General features: G+C 48.2%; 6 protein-coding genes across 6 annotated transcripts; 4 read left to right on the top strand and 2 right to left on the bottom strand.

Moving 5' to 3' along the window:
- Positions 1-2,195: 2,195 nt before the first annotated feature.
- Positions 2,196-4,753, top strand: ONS95_009430 (uncharacterized protein; the record flags this gene model as incomplete). The annotated part of the gene is made up of 2 exons (XM_058503027.1): positions 2,196-3,642; positions 3,690-4,753. The coding sequence occupies 2 exons, from the start codon at positions 2,196-2,198 to the stop codon at positions 4,751-4,753; spliced, it is 2,511 nt and encodes an 836-aa protein (XP_058361960.1).
- A 612-nt stretch (positions 4,754-5,365) lies between these two features.
- ONS95_009429 (uncharacterized protein) lies at positions 5,366-7,009 on the bottom strand (the record flags this gene model as incomplete). Its single annotated transcript, XM_058503026.1, has 6 exons — positions 5,366-5,508; positions 5,563-5,784; positions 5,843-5,952; positions 6,006-6,338; positions 6,447-6,532; positions 6,587-7,009. 6 exons carry the CDS (start codon positions 7,007-7,009, stop codon positions 5,366-5,368), a joined length of 1,317 nt encoding a protein of 438 aa, XP_058361959.1.
- A 1,549-nt stretch (positions 7,010-8,558) lies between these two features.
- ONS95_009428 (uncharacterized protein) lies at positions 8,559-10,585 on the top strand (the record flags this gene model as incomplete). Its single annotated transcript, XM_058503025.1, has 5 exons — positions 8,559-8,807; positions 8,860-9,311; positions 9,394-10,115; positions 10,173-10,436; positions 10,491-10,585. 5 exons carry the CDS (start codon positions 8,559-8,561, stop codon positions 10,583-10,585), a joined length of 1,782 nt encoding a protein of 593 aa, XP_058361958.1.
- Positions 10,586-11,674: 1,089 nt separating this feature from the next.
- ONS95_009427 (uncharacterized protein) lies at positions 11,675-13,763 on the top strand. The gene is made up of 7 exons (XM_058503024.1): positions 11,675-12,197; positions 12,260-12,285; positions 12,333-12,369; positions 12,429-12,496; positions 12,552-12,711; positions 12,783-13,064; positions 13,112-13,763. The coding sequence occupies exons 1-7, from the start codon at positions 12,071-12,073 to the stop codon at positions 13,528-13,530; spliced, it is 1,119 nt and encodes a 372-aa protein (XP_058361957.1). The 5' UTR covers positions 11,675-12,070; the 3' UTR covers positions 13,531-13,763.
- Positions 13,764-13,826: 63 nt separating this feature from the next.
- ONS95_009426 (uncharacterized protein) lies at positions 13,827-16,885 on the top strand. Its single transcript, XM_058503023.1, has 7 exons — positions 13,827-14,093; positions 14,147-14,530; positions 14,585-14,619; positions 14,786-15,814; positions 15,865-16,042; positions 16,137-16,652; positions 16,732-16,885. Exons 2-6 carry the CDS (start codon positions 14,439-14,441, stop codon positions 16,408-16,410), a joined length of 1,608 nt encoding a protein of 535 aa, XP_058361956.1. The 5' UTR covers positions 13,827-14,093; positions 14,147-14,438; the 3' UTR covers positions 16,411-16,652; positions 16,732-16,885.
- Positions 16,852-17,882, bottom strand: ONS95_009425 (uncharacterized protein; the record flags this gene model as incomplete). The annotated part of the gene is made up of 2 exons (XM_058503022.1): positions 16,852-17,748; positions 17,811-17,882. The coding sequence occupies 2 exons, from the start codon at positions 17,880-17,882 to the stop codon at positions 16,852-16,854; spliced, it is 969 nt and encodes a 322-aa protein (XP_058361955.1).
- Between the last annotated feature and the right edge of the window lie 448 nt (positions 17,883-18,330).

Below are 18,330 nucleotides of genomic sequence, written 5' to 3'. Positions count from 1 at the left end.
TTTTCTTCGCAGATATTGATTCAAGAGGGGCTATTTTACGAACCCAGATTGATCGTATGTCCGGCCTTCTTCCAAGAGCATACACAGCTTGTTTCTCAATCTTTTGGGCTTGACCCGTCATTGGCATATACGTCTACCGGACGGATCTATTCCTCCGCTTGAGGTCGGCAAGGTTCAGACCCCAAAAGAGTTTGATATTGGAATCCCCTCGGATGCATATTTCCTTGCATACAGCCACAGAATTGGACCCTTAATACCAAGCATCTGGCTTAGTAACTTACCGCACTTGCAGCTGGACTAGGTGTGCCGAGCGTGCCCTACGTCCAAATCGTTTTATTGAAAATATCAAAAATATGGCTTGGCTTTCATTGTATTATCATGCTTGAACCTGGATTGGGGTAGGATGTTCGAAGGCGCACTCTATCGCTGTGGCGATGTGGCAAAATCCTTGATTTCAGAAGTACGAATCTCTCCGATTTTGGAAAGCGCTGAAATCTCGGCTTTTCAGGTGGTTCAGCCGACTCGAAAACTGGTAGACCATTCAAGAAAGTAAAACATTCTTGGGCCTGGCGTTTCTCGACGCCGGTACCTGCTTCGAAACGAAAAGAGATGGGAATGTTGCGAATACGAAGTGCAAGTCTCCCGACTGTACTTTGCTCAACTGCATTTCTTCACAATGAAGTTGACATTCGAAAAACTAGGAATATAAGCTGCAAATTTGATAGATCTGAAGTCGAAATACAAACAGAAAGTGGAAGCAAACTCGGAGGTTGAGGGAATTCCGGAGACCCAGATTTGAAAGCAATTGCAACGACTTCAACGAATGAAAAGTATACAAATTCCAATAATCGCACGCCAACAGTCAAGATGACACGGATCTGAATCCTTCGACCAAAAATTGATCAATGTTGAAGTTACACCCGCGTCAAGACTTGGGACAGAGGCGCAGAGGTGCAGCATGGAAGCGCAAGCTGTCCTAAAAGCTTGATGATCGCCATGAACGCGGGAGGCTCCACCTTTTCGTGGCGAACAACTGCATTCCAAATATAGATTCGTTGATTCAATCTATCTGAACTTAGTCATCATCGTCAAGATGAAGCAGGTACAACTGGGAGACAGACATTATTGGACGAAGAGGAGGGCCAGAGTAGGATTGCCGAACAAGCCCTTGAGCTTGTTTGAGTTCATCGCACAAGACATAAAGGTTATCTTAGATATCTGAATTTACCTTACAAGGTGGTGGAATATTGAAGTTTACCAGGGACATTAAACTGCACATCACTGGGATGCAGCGGCAAATGTCTAGAGAGTACAGAGATATCTGCTTGACGTCAGTCCGAATTCTTCGATGCATCTTGAGCCATCGCTTGTTGACATTCCTATCGTACTACGAGTACAGTTGGAACTAAATCTACCCATACTGCACTGCATATAAGCTGCCTTGAGCAACCCCTCCTGATTGTTTGCCTGCCCCTCCTCACCGGCTCGGTCGAAGGTTTGTACCTATCAAATGTTGTATTTGTAGGTCTCACGGCCTCGGGGTACGGTGACACTTCCGAGACTCCTGATGCCACCCTCTTTCAAGAATTTGAAGGTTAAGATATCAAAATGCTGATGAAAGTTGTCCGCTCGAGCACTTGATGTCCAACACAGTGTTGCATTGCAGCTCGTTACTTCGTTAGATGGTTTGACTCCAGCTTTCCCCTGAGACGCACATCCAGCTGCAGCTCTGGTCGTCTTTGGCGAATGGATTGTCCTGCTCAGCCCCAATGCTTCCCTGTCTCCCCGTCCCATCATCTTGCAGTCCGCTGCGCTGCCAATCCAAGGTTTCCCGCCAGCTTCTCGACCGACAGCCAGCCTTCAATCGATTGCTATTATTATCTCCTCCCAAACATTCGCTTTGCTGCAGCTTCATACAACGAGCCACCTTGCAGAGGCAATTGTTTCAAGCTTCAAGCGGCTCGCCCAAGGACTGTCCCTGACATAGCCTGTCATCTCAGCAGCAGCAGCAGCAGTGTGCCTTTGAGCTTTGGTGGCAGCAGACCTCTCTCTCTCTCTGGCCCCACTGTCCCAGACAGCTCCCGCGTCAAGGTTCGTTGGCCTGGCTGTGCAGCGCGCGCAGTGCCCCTCGCAATCCTCCCCTCGTCCTGAGTTAGGTCTATCGTGAGCTCCGGCCACGATTCGCATAAGACCAGATGCCATTCGGATTCAAACACGGCAATCGTTCAAAGCAGGCGTTGAACGATCCCGCAGCCCAAGGCCAGGTTCAGGGAACTCAATCTCCGTCTGGTGATGGTTCTGGTTCAGCCTCCCCCATCCCGAACTCCAACTTCTCGACAGACGAGCTTCCCCAACGACAACCCTTCAACCAACAATCGCGAGAAGGACCATACGCTGCGCAGACCATAGCACCAGACATTGATCCACGGACACAGCAGAGGGCTGGAGATTTTCCCTCGAGGTCCCAATCAACAAGACACCATAGCGCCTACCCGCATCAACCACCGAGTGGCTCTTCGTCCAGTACGGATGATCTAGCTCTCAACTCTCGAAATCAACAGAGACACGGAGGGGCGCAACTACCCCCTGCGGTCGAGCAAAAGAAAAGCAAAAGTCTCTTTGATCGTATGCGATCGAGCAAGCATTTGGACTCGAAGACACCCCCTGCAACACAACAAGCTTCGTACAATAACACCACTGGGCTTGCTCGCAGACTCTCAAAGCGTCAAGAAAACCCCCCTGTCCTCCGTACAAATCCACAGAGAACTTCTCTGGAACAGCAGAAGCTTGATTGGCAGTCGGCACAGGATTCGAGATCGCACTTGCCCTCACCGCAAGAAGGTCACGACGACGACAGTGGACTCGATCCATACCTCATAAGGGAATCTGATCACAGTGCTCCCAATAGCGCTGTGAGAGAAGAAGGGCATCACCATACAATTCGTCCGGTACAAGGTGATTCCGAGCCACTGGGTTATTCTCCGAACGACGAGCAACCTCACCAATACGAGAATCAGCAACAGCACTTACGCGAACATAACCACCAGCATACCGATTCGGGCTCACAAAACTACTATCATTCACAAATCCAGACTCATCAGCCGAAAGTGAATATTTCCCCAACTTCACTCGTCACTGGAGAACAGTACCGACATCAAAATCCTGAAACTGTCTCGCAGCTATCCTACGAGCCGGCAGACCAAAGAGAAGAACAGCGTCCAGTCTCTGTACAGTCGAACGGGCAATCACCAACAAGTTATCAGGCTCAACGGCAAGACTTCCCAAGCAGAACATCTTCAGCTCCCCAAGGTCCACGACCTCTCTCACAATACAACATGCCAACATCTAGTGGGACGTCTGCGAGTCGGAGAACGGGCGATTCGAAGGCGCCGCAACCTGGGCAAGGACAGCCAGAGTCGAGGGATGGGCCACCACCAAACTACAGCAGAGGGCAGTTTTCAAATACTCAAGCCTCGGCTGCAGCAATGAGCTCTATCCCAGCAGGCTCTGCGCAAGGACCTGGCTATCGAGGGGGCCCGCCACAAAGAGAATATAGCAATACCGGTGGGGGAGAGCAGGGGCGGAATACACCCCCTCCTGCACCAGGAGATCGAGAGGTTACGGAGATGTACAGAGAGCTAAGTAGGTCAAGCCGTGGAAGGTGATTGTGATTATACTAATTATGCTAGTGGCCAAATACAAGAAAGTAAAGGGACTGTATTTTGAAAAGACGTCCCAGGTCGAGCAGTTACAGAATACCCTTGCGAACCAGAGGCTATCACAATCGCGAACATCCCTTGACGACAGCGAATATATGACAAGGTTCCAACGGCTCGAAGGAGCTACAACTAATTTGGCATTCAATATTCGAAAGGACTGGCGGACAGTTCCTGCGTGGCTGTCACAATCAGTCAATCAAGATGCGATGAAGATTGGAAAACAAGAAATGACCGCTGTGGGCAGGGCCTGCATAACCAAATTTCTGGTTGATGAAATCTTCAATCGAACCTTTCACCCAGGGCTTGAAGCCGATCTGAGCACCAATCTGAAAGCAGTGGAGCAGAACATCCGTCGTTTCTCACCTGCGTTGAACAACAACGAGGAGTCTGAAGCATTGACTGCAAAGGTGGTTCAATGGAGATTGGCCACTTTGGAAGGTCTCAGAGACGTACTTGGCTCGCCCGAAAGTGAAGAGTACAAGAAGCAGTTTTCTCGTATGGCAACCACCAATCTCACAGCAAGTCTGATCAACTACCTGCAAGAGCCAGTGCCCGCAGGTATTGAGGACAGCGCACACATGATTGTTGAGCTGGCAGTCAGCATAGCTTCAAATCTTCCATTGGAGAGCAGAGACATCTCAATCTCATATCCAATGCCAGGCGATATGATCCAACCCTTGATGATGAAAGTCGAGGGCGCAATCCCGGCGCTGGATAACCCAGGCGCCGAAACAGCTGATGCCGATTCAGCCAGCACGGGAAGTGGGGACAAAGACGACAAAGAGGAGAAGTCGGATGGTAAGAGTAGGAAAGAGAAAACAAAGTCGGGAATGCTGTCAGCGATGATGGGTAGTTCTGGTGGAGCGAATAGCAAGAAGCCGAGTATCAGCGCCGCGTCCGGAGAGACGAGTATCGAGAACAAAAAGCTGCCTACGGAGGATGGTGCTCAGAAGGTGCGCTTTGCGGGCTTTGTAGCTGTGGAGGTAAGGGGACGACAGGTCTTGGTTAAGGCGCCCGTCTGGGCGATCAGTTAGAGCGATTTTGGATAGGACTTGGGGAGCTAGATTCGCTGGATTTACGAATGAATGATATGACATGTATGGGTGCGGATATCTGGGATGGTATTCGAACGGATGGACCGATGGATGTCAATAACGACGGACGGACGGACGAAGTTATGAACATTCAGAAAGCATGATATGGTGATCCTTATGTGGTGGCCGGCTATATCGGCAGATAAAGATTAATTTACTTGGTCTTTCGTTTTGGTTGCTGCTCTCAGTGCGACTCACCACTCGGTTGTTTTGTGCTTGTATGCTTTGAGAGCTGATGTCAAACGTCCTTTTACGCAATCCCCCAAAACCTCAACTACTGGTTCGTTGGGAAAATAGAGTGTGGGTTCTTCTTGTGATTTCCATGACGAGTACACATGTGTACTGATCCTGGGAAGGCAAATCTGAAATCGGAATCGTGCTGAACTGTATCAAATTAACTGCTACCGACACATGGAGGGTCAGCTACAGAAGATTTGGAGACGCCAAATCCTATGTTCAGAGCCTCATATGTCTAGCTGAATCATGGCTGGCCGGTACTACACGCTTTGAGATGATTTCCATTCTCGAGACAAAATTATTGTCTCTTGTCGCCTAAGGATACACACCTGCCCCTGGTGTGTTCTCGAAGAACTTCTCAGGGAGCTTCCAACTCGCATCCGCTCTCTGCACTGCTTGCGTACTGTCCCTCACAATATCGTACCCGAAATTATACTTGAAGAACTCTTCTGGATTTTCTGGCAAGATGTTGTCAGCATCTGGCAATATGTAGAAAGGTAGAAAGTACTTACTGGGAACCGTATCCGCCGGAATAAACTTCGCAGCCTCTGCTCTAATACGATCTGGCTCATCTTGCCCAGCATTCGAGAAGATCTGCATCACGCTTGCTCTATTCATCCTTATTTCCTCAAATATCTTCAATCGGCTTTCCAGGGTCTCAGGTGTACATCCACTTAGAGCGATTCCCAATGCAACAGAGTCCTCGATTGCTTGAGCTCCACCTTGACCTTGATCTTCAGCCCAGAAGTTAGTACGAATTCTAAAAAGTGGAGTAGGATGATGATCACTTACGTGGAAGCATGGGATGAGCTGCATCTCCGACGACGACGAGTTTGCCTTTGTGCCAAGATGATATTGGAGCTCGGAACAGCAGTGGCCATTGCTTGACATCCTTGGCTTTCCTGTTGAGAATTGTTAATTCTGACGCCCTTGCGTAGCATCTCACAACACTTACTTCAAAACAGCCATCACAGATGGGTGGAAGCCTGCGTATGTGTCGAGAACAGCTGTGGGATCGACATGTGTATCCCATCCCTCGTGGTAATTCTGCGAGTCACTGTAGAAGATGCAAACGAAGTTGTGTATCTCGTTGTTCCGGCAGGGGTACCAGACTAAACGGCGACCTTCCTCAACGACGAACTTCATCCTTCCATCGTCATCTTCAGTGAACTGAACTGTTTCTGGGTCTGCGGTGAGCTCTGCAGTGGGAATGAGAAAGCGATATGCGAAGTTGTAGTTGGTGGTTGGCCATGCACGATTCCGGCTTCCGAGGATGGCTTCAACAGCTCTATTATCAGTCAGTACGCTTTATTGGCTTTTGCAAGAACTACCCAACTCTTCGAAAGCTCAAATAATTGAGTACCAGACGGAAAAATGGGGAGTGGAAGAAACTCACCCTGTATGGACACCATCCGCAGCGATTATCAAATCTCCAGTGAAGGTTTTGCCATTGGCAAGGTATACAGTACCTGCCTCGGTGTCCTCGAGTCACGACTCAGCTTCAATCAACTTGTCATATTCTGAGACAAGACGTACATATTTCACTACTTCAGATCTCAAATGAACTACTGCAGGCCTCCCCTCTCCTTCCTGCTGCGTAGCTAACAGTTTCAATTCCTCGTGGAGATCGACACGATGAGCAAAGTACCACGGAGACCCAAACTTTTCCGTGATATAGCTATCGTCCGCCTCATGGAACTTCTCCAGAGTCTTTCCATGAGCCCTGTAGCTCTTCTTGCACGTTACGAACCGTGCTCTCACAGGATCCATACCCCATGCTAGTAGTCCTCGTGAGGCGTTTGGGCAAACATGAATAGCTGCTCCAAGCTCATGATTGAGTGCCGAGCGTTCGAATAACTGAACATTATGACCGGCTCGACGACATGAGATCGCGGTTGAAAAACCTGCAATACCTGCACCCACGATGAGGATGTTCAATGGCTTGGCTTGGGCTGACATGGCGTCGACGACTGTGAATGGCTTGGTGTAAAGGAGAGACCTCTAGAGACTTTTGCGATACCAGACGGCAGACGCACATCTTCTGCAGCACGAGCAATTAGCTGGAGCTTATTGAAGGATGATGCAGGGTTCTAGATGAATTTGCGACCCATATGCAGCTTTGATGTGCAATGGCTGGAAAGGGGACCATCTCCGAGCTAATCCATGACCATGGTTCGATTAACGCCTCATTCCCAGCTGTAAGGCCTGGGCCTTGGTTCAAAGAAAAGTTTCCGAAGAAAGATTGAGGGTTGCAACGGGATCGCAACTGTTGGTTTGGAACAATAACCAACCAACATGTGCCGTGTCTGGAAACGTGGTACTGGGAAAAAGGAAATATCCCGAAGCAAAATATACGCCACTGTCCTGTCGTACCAGCCCGGCAATCTTCAACACCTCAAAATACTTCCGCGACCTTTCGCAGTAGACATGCCCATATTCCACCGAGTGCTTTCATGCATCTCGCTGCTTTGAGGTTCATCCTCCGCCCAGACCAGGATCTTCACTAAATTCAAGGGTCCTCGCCTCCGGGACTTGACTTCCGGCGGACACTCAGCCATTACAGGGGACGGGGTGGCCCGGGTCTGTGTTACTTATGGGGACCGCTTAGTGGAACCCGCACCCATTGGCTTTGCTTGCTTCAACGTCTTTCGTTTTTTTTTTTCCGTGGAGAATCTGCGGCTTTTGGTTGATATTGCCTTACCTTACAATCTTGGACCCCCAATCTATCTGTTCCTTGAATACACGCTTGCCAAGTATATTTCACGAAGGCCATCTGCCCATTATGGTTGTGTTCTCACTTTGCCATGATTAAAACCCTGCTTGAATCCCTTGTCTAAATTTATAGACGGCCGCCCTCGTTGAAGCCTCAATGATTCAGGATGCCAACATCAAGGGCGGAGAAACCTAAACAGAAACTGTGCCGTATATTTGGTCCCTGCATGCCCCTCCCTTCCTTATGTCTCAAAGACTTTTCATTGTTGCCCTGGTCACAAAAGCCAGTCTCTATGTGGATTCTGTTATCGTACGATGCAAGTGGATATGTAGTAGTCGTGGGGGTTCTCGCTTCTGCATGGTATGGGTATGAGAGGACTGGGGTCCATGTTTACACGGACAAAAAAACCAAAAGCACTGTTGGCTCCGGATCCCAGGCTGTTTAGTTCCATGCACGAATCGAGTTGACACTTTGGTGGAGCACAAGGGGATGATAGTGGTTCCCCAGATCCAGCACAGATGCAGTGTGTTGGGATGCTGGGCCAGGGTGTGCATCGGTCGTGCGAAATTTCTGGACCCGCCTCTTGGGAGATGCTAAGCTTGCAGTCAATACCAATGAGATTACCCACGTCCTGCTTTTAGGACTCCTATCGATTCCTCTGCCGATCTGATTCTTTTCACTGAAAGGATAAACTCTTTCTGCTTTTGAGTTTGTCGTTTTGGCAGTCATTCTTTTGGTCTTGCTCGTTCGTGTATATTGTTTACTTTTCTGTTTTAATTCATACCGCACAGCAAGATGGCGGACGAGATCGCGGAAAAGCATGGGGCTGCCCAAGCTGCCACACAGGTTCACCACGAGCCAACTGGGAATGTTGAAAGACCGGAATCATCTGAGCCTGACCACGAAAAGCACGACGAGCCAATATCCAGTATCGAGGATACAGAAGAGCCTATTCCACACTTGCATGCAAAGACCTTTTTGGTTGTCTTCGCGGTCTGCCTGATCTACTTCGCTCAACTCATCAATGTTGTTGGCGCTGGAGCTGTAAGTATTCGCATCTCTCATGCTTTGCGAGACGTGTCTAATGTCCACATAGCGTGCTCAAGACATCTCTGCCGTCCTTGGTGGCTCTTCGAAAAGTGTTTGGTTGACATCCTCTGTCGCAATTCTCACCACTGTCCTGAGTCCTCCAGTTTCTCAAGCAGCTGATTACTGGGGAAGACGATGGTTTCTCATTATTCTCACCGGATTCGGTGCCGTCGGATCCATCATCGTTGCTCGCGCTACGTCCATGAACATGGCAATTGCAGGTGAAGTCATTACTGGAGTATCATACGGAGCCCAGCCACTGCTGCACGCCGTTGCATCTGAAGTCTTGCCACGAAAATACCGACCTTACGCACAAGCGGCAGACAATGTTGCCGCAGCTCTCGGTGGATTGACTGCATTGCTTGTTGGAGGAGCCATGACAAGAAACGGCAATCCTGGTGGATTCAGAAATTACTGGTACATGTCGTTTGCATTCTACTTCGTGGCGACTGCACTTTGGTAAGTGTTCTCCTTCTTCCTATATTTCTGTGGAACATCCGAGAGATCAATTCTTGCGAGGAACTTACTAACCGCTGTCCAGCGCCGTCCTCTACAACCCACCTCCACAGAAATCCCAGATCGGACTTACCAATGGCGAGAAACTGCGAAAACTCGACTGGGTTGGATACTTCCTCTTTACTTCTGGATTGGTCTTGTTCAGCATGGGACTTTCTTGGTCTCAGAACCCGTTCAGCTGGACCGATGCACACATCCTCGCCCCATTCATCATCGGTATCGTCCTGATCTTGTGCTTGGTCGTTTACGAAACAAAATTCAAACGAGATGGCATGTTCCACCACGATCTCTTCAAGAACGGATGGAACTTCGTGATTGCGTTGGTCTGTGTGTTCGTTGAAGGACTTTCCTTCTTCGCTGCCAACAACTATTTCGCATTCCAGGTCAGTGTGTTGTACGAGACCGATCCTCTGCGAACAGGTATCCGATATGGAATCAACTTCATCCTGTACGCATTATCTGCTGTCCTGGCCGGTGTGTACTGTTCCACTACAAGGCAGGTTCGGTTCCCGACTGTACTTGCATTCTGCTTCATGATTGCATTCTTCATCTGTATGGCAACAAGCACTCCAGGTTCTTCCGATGCCGTTTGGGGATATCCAGTACTACTTGGTGCTGGTCTTGGAATAGCGTTATGTGCAATCATCACTGCTGCACAATTGAGCACTCCTCCAGAGATGATTTCCATCACCAGTGGTTTGTTGATTGGTGTGCGGTCTTTGGGTGGAAGTATTGGTCTCGCAATCTGTAAGCCCTTGACTAGAATCCTTTCCCTTAAACTTGAACTGATCACTTTGATATTAGACAACGCCATTTTCACTGGAAAATTCTCTGGCAACCTCGGGTCCAAAATTGCCGGAGCTGTTCTACCTCTGGGACTTCCACCTTCCTCTCTACCAGATTTCATCGGCGCTCTCGCTCACAGCGACACTGCTTCTCTACCTGGCATTCCAGGTGTAACCCCGGAGATCATTGGTGCAGGTGTTGGCGGATTATTTGAGGCATTCAGTATTGGATTCAGATATGTCTGGGTCGCAGCAGGCTGCTTCACAGTTGTTGCTGCCATTGGTAAGTCACTACTATCTTCCTTTCTCCCGATGTGGAATCTAACAGTTTTCAAAGCCGCCATCTTCTTAGTCGACCCAGTGAAAGAGTTCAACATGCGCATCGATGCACCGGCAGAGAAGGAGGAAGATCTATATTCTACCAAGTCGTAAAAACTTTTAGCCTGTAGATAGCTCCACTGGCTCTCGATGGTATATCGTGTCATCGTGTTACTTGTAATTGCACTCTCTATAGCTTAGGAACCTACAGAACTGGTTACCAGTTCTAGACAATCCGATCTGGCTTTAGCGAGCAAATTCAAAAAGTTGAAATGTGACGTGAAAACATGTCAAAGTAGTCAATATTCATAGTGCCTGGTAAACTTGCCGTAGGTCTCACGTCCAGGCCGACCGAGTCTACTCGTACGAGAAAGAAGACCCTCTTTGCACGAGACACCTCGGAGCCTCCCCAGCCACTCAACAGCCAGCAGGTATTCGGGGAATGCAACATCGGGCCGGCCACTTCATGCCGCACTCGCGCAATATCAAACAGTTCCACAGCTGTGCGTCCGGGGCACAGACACTGACATGGGGGCATGAATTGAGTTCTTGCATGGGGCAAATCAAGCCTTCCGCTCTGGGCCGTTGAAGAAAGCTAGCTTCTCCTGTGACTGGCTGATGGAGAAGCGAAGAATCACCGGGGTTTAAAAACAAGGTCTCCACGCCGGAAGTGGCCCAGTATTAGTAGCATCCTTTGGAAAAGAAACCATGGACCTCTTATGGGAACTCGTCTCATCAAACAGACCTTGCATTCTCGTGGGGGTCAAGCTATTCCCCAGAGATCTTGTTTCGATTTTGCCTTCATGATGTGGTTGAAATTAAGCTCAGAGTTGTACTTTTTTGAGTTTAAGTTATAGCTCGCAATGTTTGAGTGCTAACCTAACGGACACAACTTTCTTGAAAACAAAGTAACGACGCATCGATCATTTGACCCCAGATTTGAACTTTCGAATTGGCGAGTCGTGACACCGGTGAGCCCGGTTGCCACTCGGCCGTCGCGCTCATGCAGCATAGAAGATCGAGCATGAGTCGAAAATGTCAACCCATGCCCACCCATTGGCCCGAGATTTAAAGAGCAAGGATTATAACCTGTAAATCAGCCTATAGAATCATAATCCGGGCTTGTAGAAGGAATATTACGCCGTCGAGCGACGTTTCAACAAGGAAGACCACATCCCTGCTCAACAATTCTGGGACGAGGAGGAACTATTAATGCATACGTGAAATAAGCGGATTCTGTTGATTCCTTAGGAGAGAACGGGGTTGGATGATTGGATTAAGCTGTATGAACTGATTCGCAGGGCTCGGAGGAGCTCCTTCTAGATTGAGACGAATGAGACCACCAGGACCCTTGACCTATACGGAGGATTTTGAAAATAACTGGAGCCAGAAACTTCGTACCTGCATGTTATACCTGTAGAAAGGGGTGTGTTTGAATCGGCGAGACATAACCCACTGGTGAAGAAGGCTGTACTGTTGTCCCCTCGACACGTCAGTTGAGAGTCAGATGAGGCATCGATCAACAATAAGTTCATCGCTCTCCCCACACCTTTCAATCCACTCATCATTTCGCAGAGTGACGAAATATCAGTGGTAATCATGTTCGAAGTCGTCCCTGCTTGCGTCCCAGCGGTGGTGACCAGTCTCTTGTTCACCACAATAGCCTTTACGGTCGTGTGTCTCAGGCTGTACACACGCATTGTGTTGATCAAAAATGCTGGAGCAGGTTTGTCACTTCACTCATACAATTAATTGATAGAAGATAAGCTGATGGTTCTGTTCTTGAAGATGATTATCTCATGGCAGGAGCAATGGTCTGCTCTCTTTCCAAGTCTTCGAGGAAGTGACTGACTCGCGATAGGTTGCATCCATTACCTTCTGTATAGTCATCTTTTTCCGTAAGTCAAAACTTCGCGATCGAGAGAAACTGAAAGAAAAGTCTCTAATGAGCATCTAGAGATTCAAAATGGTCTCGGTCGACCATTTTTGTCTCTTTCGCAAGCGACACTTACCAAGTTCTTGCAGGTATGCATTCCAGGCATCTAGCTTTTGATCGAGCGTATCAATAACCTGTGCGCAGTGCTTGTGGGCAACTATTCCAACCTACAATCTCGCGCTCGTATTAACGAAAATATCAATCGTCTGTCAATACCGTCGCATATTTACGACGCAGAAAGTTGTCAGGCTTTGTAACATTATGATCGGAGTTTTGATTGTTTACGGCTGCTGGGCAGTCTTTGGTATGCGAACACCAAGCCAATCGTTCTTCGAGAGACATTGGGGGAACATCACTAACGAGACTCTCGCGTAGGATCGACCTTCATGTGCATACCAGTTTCCAACTTCTGGAATACCGGAATCACAGTACACTGCATGGAAAAGACAGCTTTCTGGTTCTCAAACGCGGCACTCAACATCGCGACTGACATCATGATCTTCTCAATTCCAATGCCGCTTCTGAAACAACTGCAACTACCTAAAAGGCAAAAGATCGGACTTATGTTTGTCTTTGGGTTTGGCGCCTTTGTCTGTGTTACCAGTGTCATTCGACTGAAGAGTCTGTACGAAATATCTGTGTCCACAGACACCACATGTAAGCTGCCCTATGCGAAAGTGCCTGCGCCAACTAACACAGAATAGTGGACGGTGTGAATGCAGGAATCTGGTCTGGAATCGAAATCAATGTTGCGATTGCCTGCGCCTCTCTACCTTCGATCAAGCCTCTCATCACGCGCATACTTCCTGGCTTGCTCTCGAACATCAGCACTCGCGGCAATCGCTCAAAAATGAACAACCTCTCCGATGCGAACTACGACGGCAATTTTGCAATGAAGAGTGGAATTGGAGGAGGGAATAAAAGCCACATTGATTCAGAAAGCTCTGCCGCAAACAAGAGAAACACAATTGGAGGATCGGGAGGAAATATCAAGATCGAGCGGACGGTCTATTTGCAGAGGGATGTGAGGGCAAGCTTTGACGGAAGTCAGAACAGCTTGGTTGTGAAAACAGACTGTTTTAATGAGGAACAGAGAAAGAAGCACCCGCATGAGACCGTGTAGGGAAGTAGAGGTAGAGGGGGAACTTTGCAAAGAATACACCATTTAGAAAGAATTCGGTAGAACAGGCCAAAAGAATTTCCATGTTCCTTTACGGAGCATCTTGATTAGCAGTGGCTTCGAGAGCACCAATTGATAATCAAAATATCGTGCCTCATAGCCGGACTTTGAGTACCATGAATCAGCGGACTTGACTTGAGCAAATAAACCGCACTTGCCGATTCTCAACACAAAATCTCATGGTGATATACTTCGATATCTCCTAGTAGATGTCAATGCTTGAGAGAAGGGCACAGACGGTCGATTTCTTCTGTTCTTCGCTAACCCTCAGTCGGAATTTTTTGTCAGCAATCTACCACTCACACCGAAGTCAAGTCAGCTGCGTGTAGCATATCTACCACGACAGCTGAGATCGGATTGGTTCTGAACATTGAGCTGACTCCTGCAGGTCCGAGAATCTCGGATCTCATGGCGTATCTCTCAAAGACATTAGATCAAGGTTATCCTGTCAAACGGTTTGATGAAGCTGCTCAAACCTCCAACCTTGATGTTCCGAAGCCTCGGCCGTACGTTGAGCCCTAGGGTATTCGACTTTTGTTCGACATAGCTAATAGTATAGTCAATGTCTAAGTTATTTCACTATTGCTAATGCGATAGTCCGAATGCAAGATTCTTGACATCTTTGGAAGAATTCGCAACGTAGAACAGCTCAGGAGGTGTAACGAAAGGGAGGAACATTCTAGGTACGAAGGAACTTGAACACATTGCCGAGACTAATCACATGATTTGTTCCCCCAAAGCCACCGGCCCGTGACATCCCTGCGCCGAGCCAAATCCAACCTCGCTCATTACCCACTCTCGAACTGCAACCAATTTGACGCTTTTCGAAGTTATTTGGGTCCCAGGATACGATGGAATCCAGCGAAGTTGATATGATGGATGAGAGACCAGCTTCACGAGATAGTGATTGGAGCTTTGGTGTGGAAGACATTGGGGATGTCGTGTAAACTCACCCCTCATAAATGAATTTGTTCTCTTCGCTAATTCGTCCTTACAGGTCTATAAGCAAGACACGAGCTGACATATATCCAGGTATGTCTCTGTCCTATTTAGTCAGATTTGAACCATGCATTTTCCATCCAATCCTCAAGTTTGGCTTTCCTCGAACTTCGCGCCAGATCCATGCAGCGATGCTCGCTTTCGTTTATGAATCTCTTTGGTCAGATCTAAGAAGTACTAACATATATCTACCTCTTAGCCAAAAGACATGCCAGATCAGTTGCCAAACATCTCGATGCCAAGAACGGTCTTTTGTTCTTACCTGGAACCCCATCAAAAGAATATGAGGATTCAGATGAGCCCGTAGTCTTTCGCCAACGTCGATACTTCTACTACCTCAGTGGTCTACCAAACTCCGATTGTATCATTACTTTTGACCTTGCTCGTGATCAACTATGTGCTTGGATACCACCCACAAGCAGTGGATTCCGAGTAATCTACAACGGCTCAAGTCCTAGCCGAGAAGAAGTCAAAGCAAAATATGATTTCGACCACGTAGACTACATCAACAGACTCGATGATTACGTTCAGAAGTTCATTTATGTTGAGAAGACACCAACGGTCTTCTTACTTCACAAATACAATGAGCCTTTCGCTTCCAGAATATTCAGACCCTTGCCCGAAAGCAAGAAGAAAGTCAGATTCGACAGCACGCGACTAATTCTAGCTATGGACGCAGCTAGAGTCATCAAAAGCTCATATGAGATCAGGATGATCAGGAAAGCATGCTCCATTACGGCAAAGGCTCACGTAAACGTCCTCAGATATCTCAAAACACTGAAGAACGAGTCTGATATCGAAGCCGTGTTCATGGCAACATGCGTTGCCCACCAAGCAAAACAGCAAGCGTATGGGATCATCGCAGGGTCTGGACCAAACGCAAGCACTCTCCACTACAGCGAGAATAACGAATCTTTACAGGGCAGACAGCTGGTCTGCTTAGACGCGGGATGTGAATGGAACTGCTATGCTTCCGACGTCACGAGAACGTTCCCAATTTCTGGAGAGTATAGTGTCGAGGCGAAGCAGATCTATGATCTTGTTGCGAGAATGCAAGAAGAGTGTATAGAGATGGTCAAGCCGAATGCCGATTACAGGAAGATCAACGCCAGAGCTCACGATATTGCAACAGAAGGTCTGATGGAACTTGGTCTTCTGCACAATGGATCGTATGAAGAGATTCGTTCTGCAAGCGCATCTGTTGCCTTCTTGCCGCATGGGCTAGGACGTAAGTGACCTATCCTACACTGCCATAGATCAGTCGGCTAACCTTCGCAGATTACCTCGGTCTCGAAACACACGACGTTGGAGATGGCGGTAATCTCCTCCTAAGCAAGAATTTCAGCTCAACCCAAATAACCGAATCGAACATCTTCTCCCTCATGACCGAAAACCCCAGCATGCTCGCAGCACCAATTCTCGCCCCAAACATGGTCATCACCGTCGAGCCTGGAATGTAAGCCTCTCTCCCACCGACCACCCACTAACTTCCAACTCACCCAGTCCTACCCCACACAATCTTATCTGAGGTTGTAACTGACATCTCCCAGCTATTTCAACCGCTACGCCATCGAAGAAGTCTGGCTACAAAACGAGCGCATCTCTAAATACATCAACCAAGCCCTGCTCGAGAAGTATTATCCTGTTGGCGGGGTGCGAATCGAGGATGATGTACTGGTTACCGAGGATGGGTATGAGAATATCACGAGGGATATTCCGAAGGGGGAGGAGGCGTTGGAGATTATTAATAAGGGTTTGGATGAGCGTGTTATTGTGGAGAAGGTGCTCGTTAAGGAGGAGAGGAAGAAGGGCTGGTTTTGGTAGATGCCTGGCGGATGGATAGGTCTTTGAGAACTTGTCTTGTTGAGGCGACGAGCTGGATATGCTGCGGAGGTTGTTTGGAACAGAAGCAGGCTTGATGGTAATGATAAATGGCAAAGAGTGCTCGAAACACGTTCTTCATAAGAACGTTCTGCTTTTCCATGCTACCAGATCCAAAGAGAAACGCTGGTCGAGCAATAGAGAGGAGATCTAGATGTAGCAAATCATTTGCTCCACATTCTGAGGTGTGTTCAAACTTTGGTTACATTGCCACTGTGGTGAAGACTTGAATAAGCTCTCAATTAGTGTTGATACATGCAATAGATCTGCAAGCTTGCCATAACTCTCAGCAATGCGTACACCATAGGCCACGTCATAATTCTGCACAGTATGTTCAGCTATACCCCTACCCACTCATCTTCTCTCAAACAAGAACCATCAATCTCAATGCAAAGCTGCAACGCCCGTATAAGGCATTCTCCACTTTGGATGATCAATATAGACCGCTTCCAGCTCATCTTGCATCTCTTCAAGCAAATCCTCGAGCTCCTGCATCCTATCCTCACCACCTTGAAGATTCAGTACTTCGTCAATTTCAGTGTAATATGGATCTCCGCCCTCCGACACTGGCTTTGCATATCGCACATCTGGAGAGAGGTAGATAGCGAACCGTGCATCTTCATCAGGAGCAAGAAGTGGTGGAGTGGGTCGCCTCAGGCCATAGGGATCGACGATCTCATTTGCACATCTTTGTCGGCGTTTCGGGGAAATAACTGCCATCAGAGATTCGAGCGCTTGAAATTTAGCCATAGCTGAGAAGGCAGTTGGATGAGATGCAGCTTGGATATTGGCATCTAGCATTGCAAGACCTAAAGCTAGGTGCTTCTGCGTCTTGATGAGATCCTCATTCAGCCACGAGACGATGCTTTCTAGTGGAATGTACGCGGTGAGATCTTGAGATGCAGTCCTCCAATCATCAGCGAAGTGAAGAGTGTCCACCAATGGGTTGATGTAGATGCGGCGGTAAAGATCTGTGGCGCTCGACTTCATGCTTCGCGAGAGGAGCTTATATATCTTCAATGTCTCTGCTCTTGATTCCCGACAGACAAATAGCAGAACAGGTGGAGCTGCCGTCGACATACTCTTATCTGGAGATTTCTCGTTGAAAATGATGTCGACAACGTGAGGTTCAGGTTGGGCATATCTCCAAATCCTCAGACGCAGCTCAATCGGAAGGCTAGGGAAAAGGGTGAATTCGGGCTCGTCGGAAACTGTCTCTTGGCCATCGGTGCTGGAAGATTGTTCCCATGGGGTAATTCTAAAATAGGAGGTTAGGTCAAACTACCATCAGCTGTTAGCACATTGACATGGTGACAGGGAGTAGCGAAGCAAATTTTACATACTAGATACGGGTCTTCATGCCGGTCTTCGTTTCCCACATCTGCGATCAGCCTTTCTTTCGTACTCGTCGCCATGTTGTATGGTTGTATGGTTCCCATTCGAACACAGTGAGGGTGTCTCTTGCCTGCCATCCGATCAGCCCGAAATTCCTCGAATCAACAAGGGAATAGAGACTTACCTCCTCCAAATCACTACGCGTCTTTGATACACACAATTCCCGTAGATGCTGTGCTACGCGTCGTCATCGATGGACATGGTTGTTGCTCGAGGGCAGAAAGCTACCTTGAAGGGCTCCTGAAGAAGAATAAGCGAGATTCTGCCCGTCCGCCTGCTCTTTCCGTATATGGGCGACTCGAGACCTTCACTTCCGGTTTCGGCAAGATGGGACTCCCAACTCACCATGCAGGAGATGTATCTACCACCTTTCCAACATCACCGAGCTTTGTATTGGAGGATGTTGGCACTGCATCAACGCCTCTTTCTCCGTGAAGACAAAAGTGATCTAAACCAAAGGAAAATACA

This window comes from Cadophora gregata, assembly GCF_030347475.1.
Source record: "Cadophora gregata isolate MNR1 chromosome Unknown scaffold_3, whole genome shotgun sequence".
Lineage (NCBI taxonomy): Eukaryota > Fungi > Ascomycota > Leotiomycetes > Helotiales > Ploettnerulaceae > Cadophora > Cadophora gregata.
This window is presented reverse-complemented; position numbering and strand designations above follow the sequence as displayed.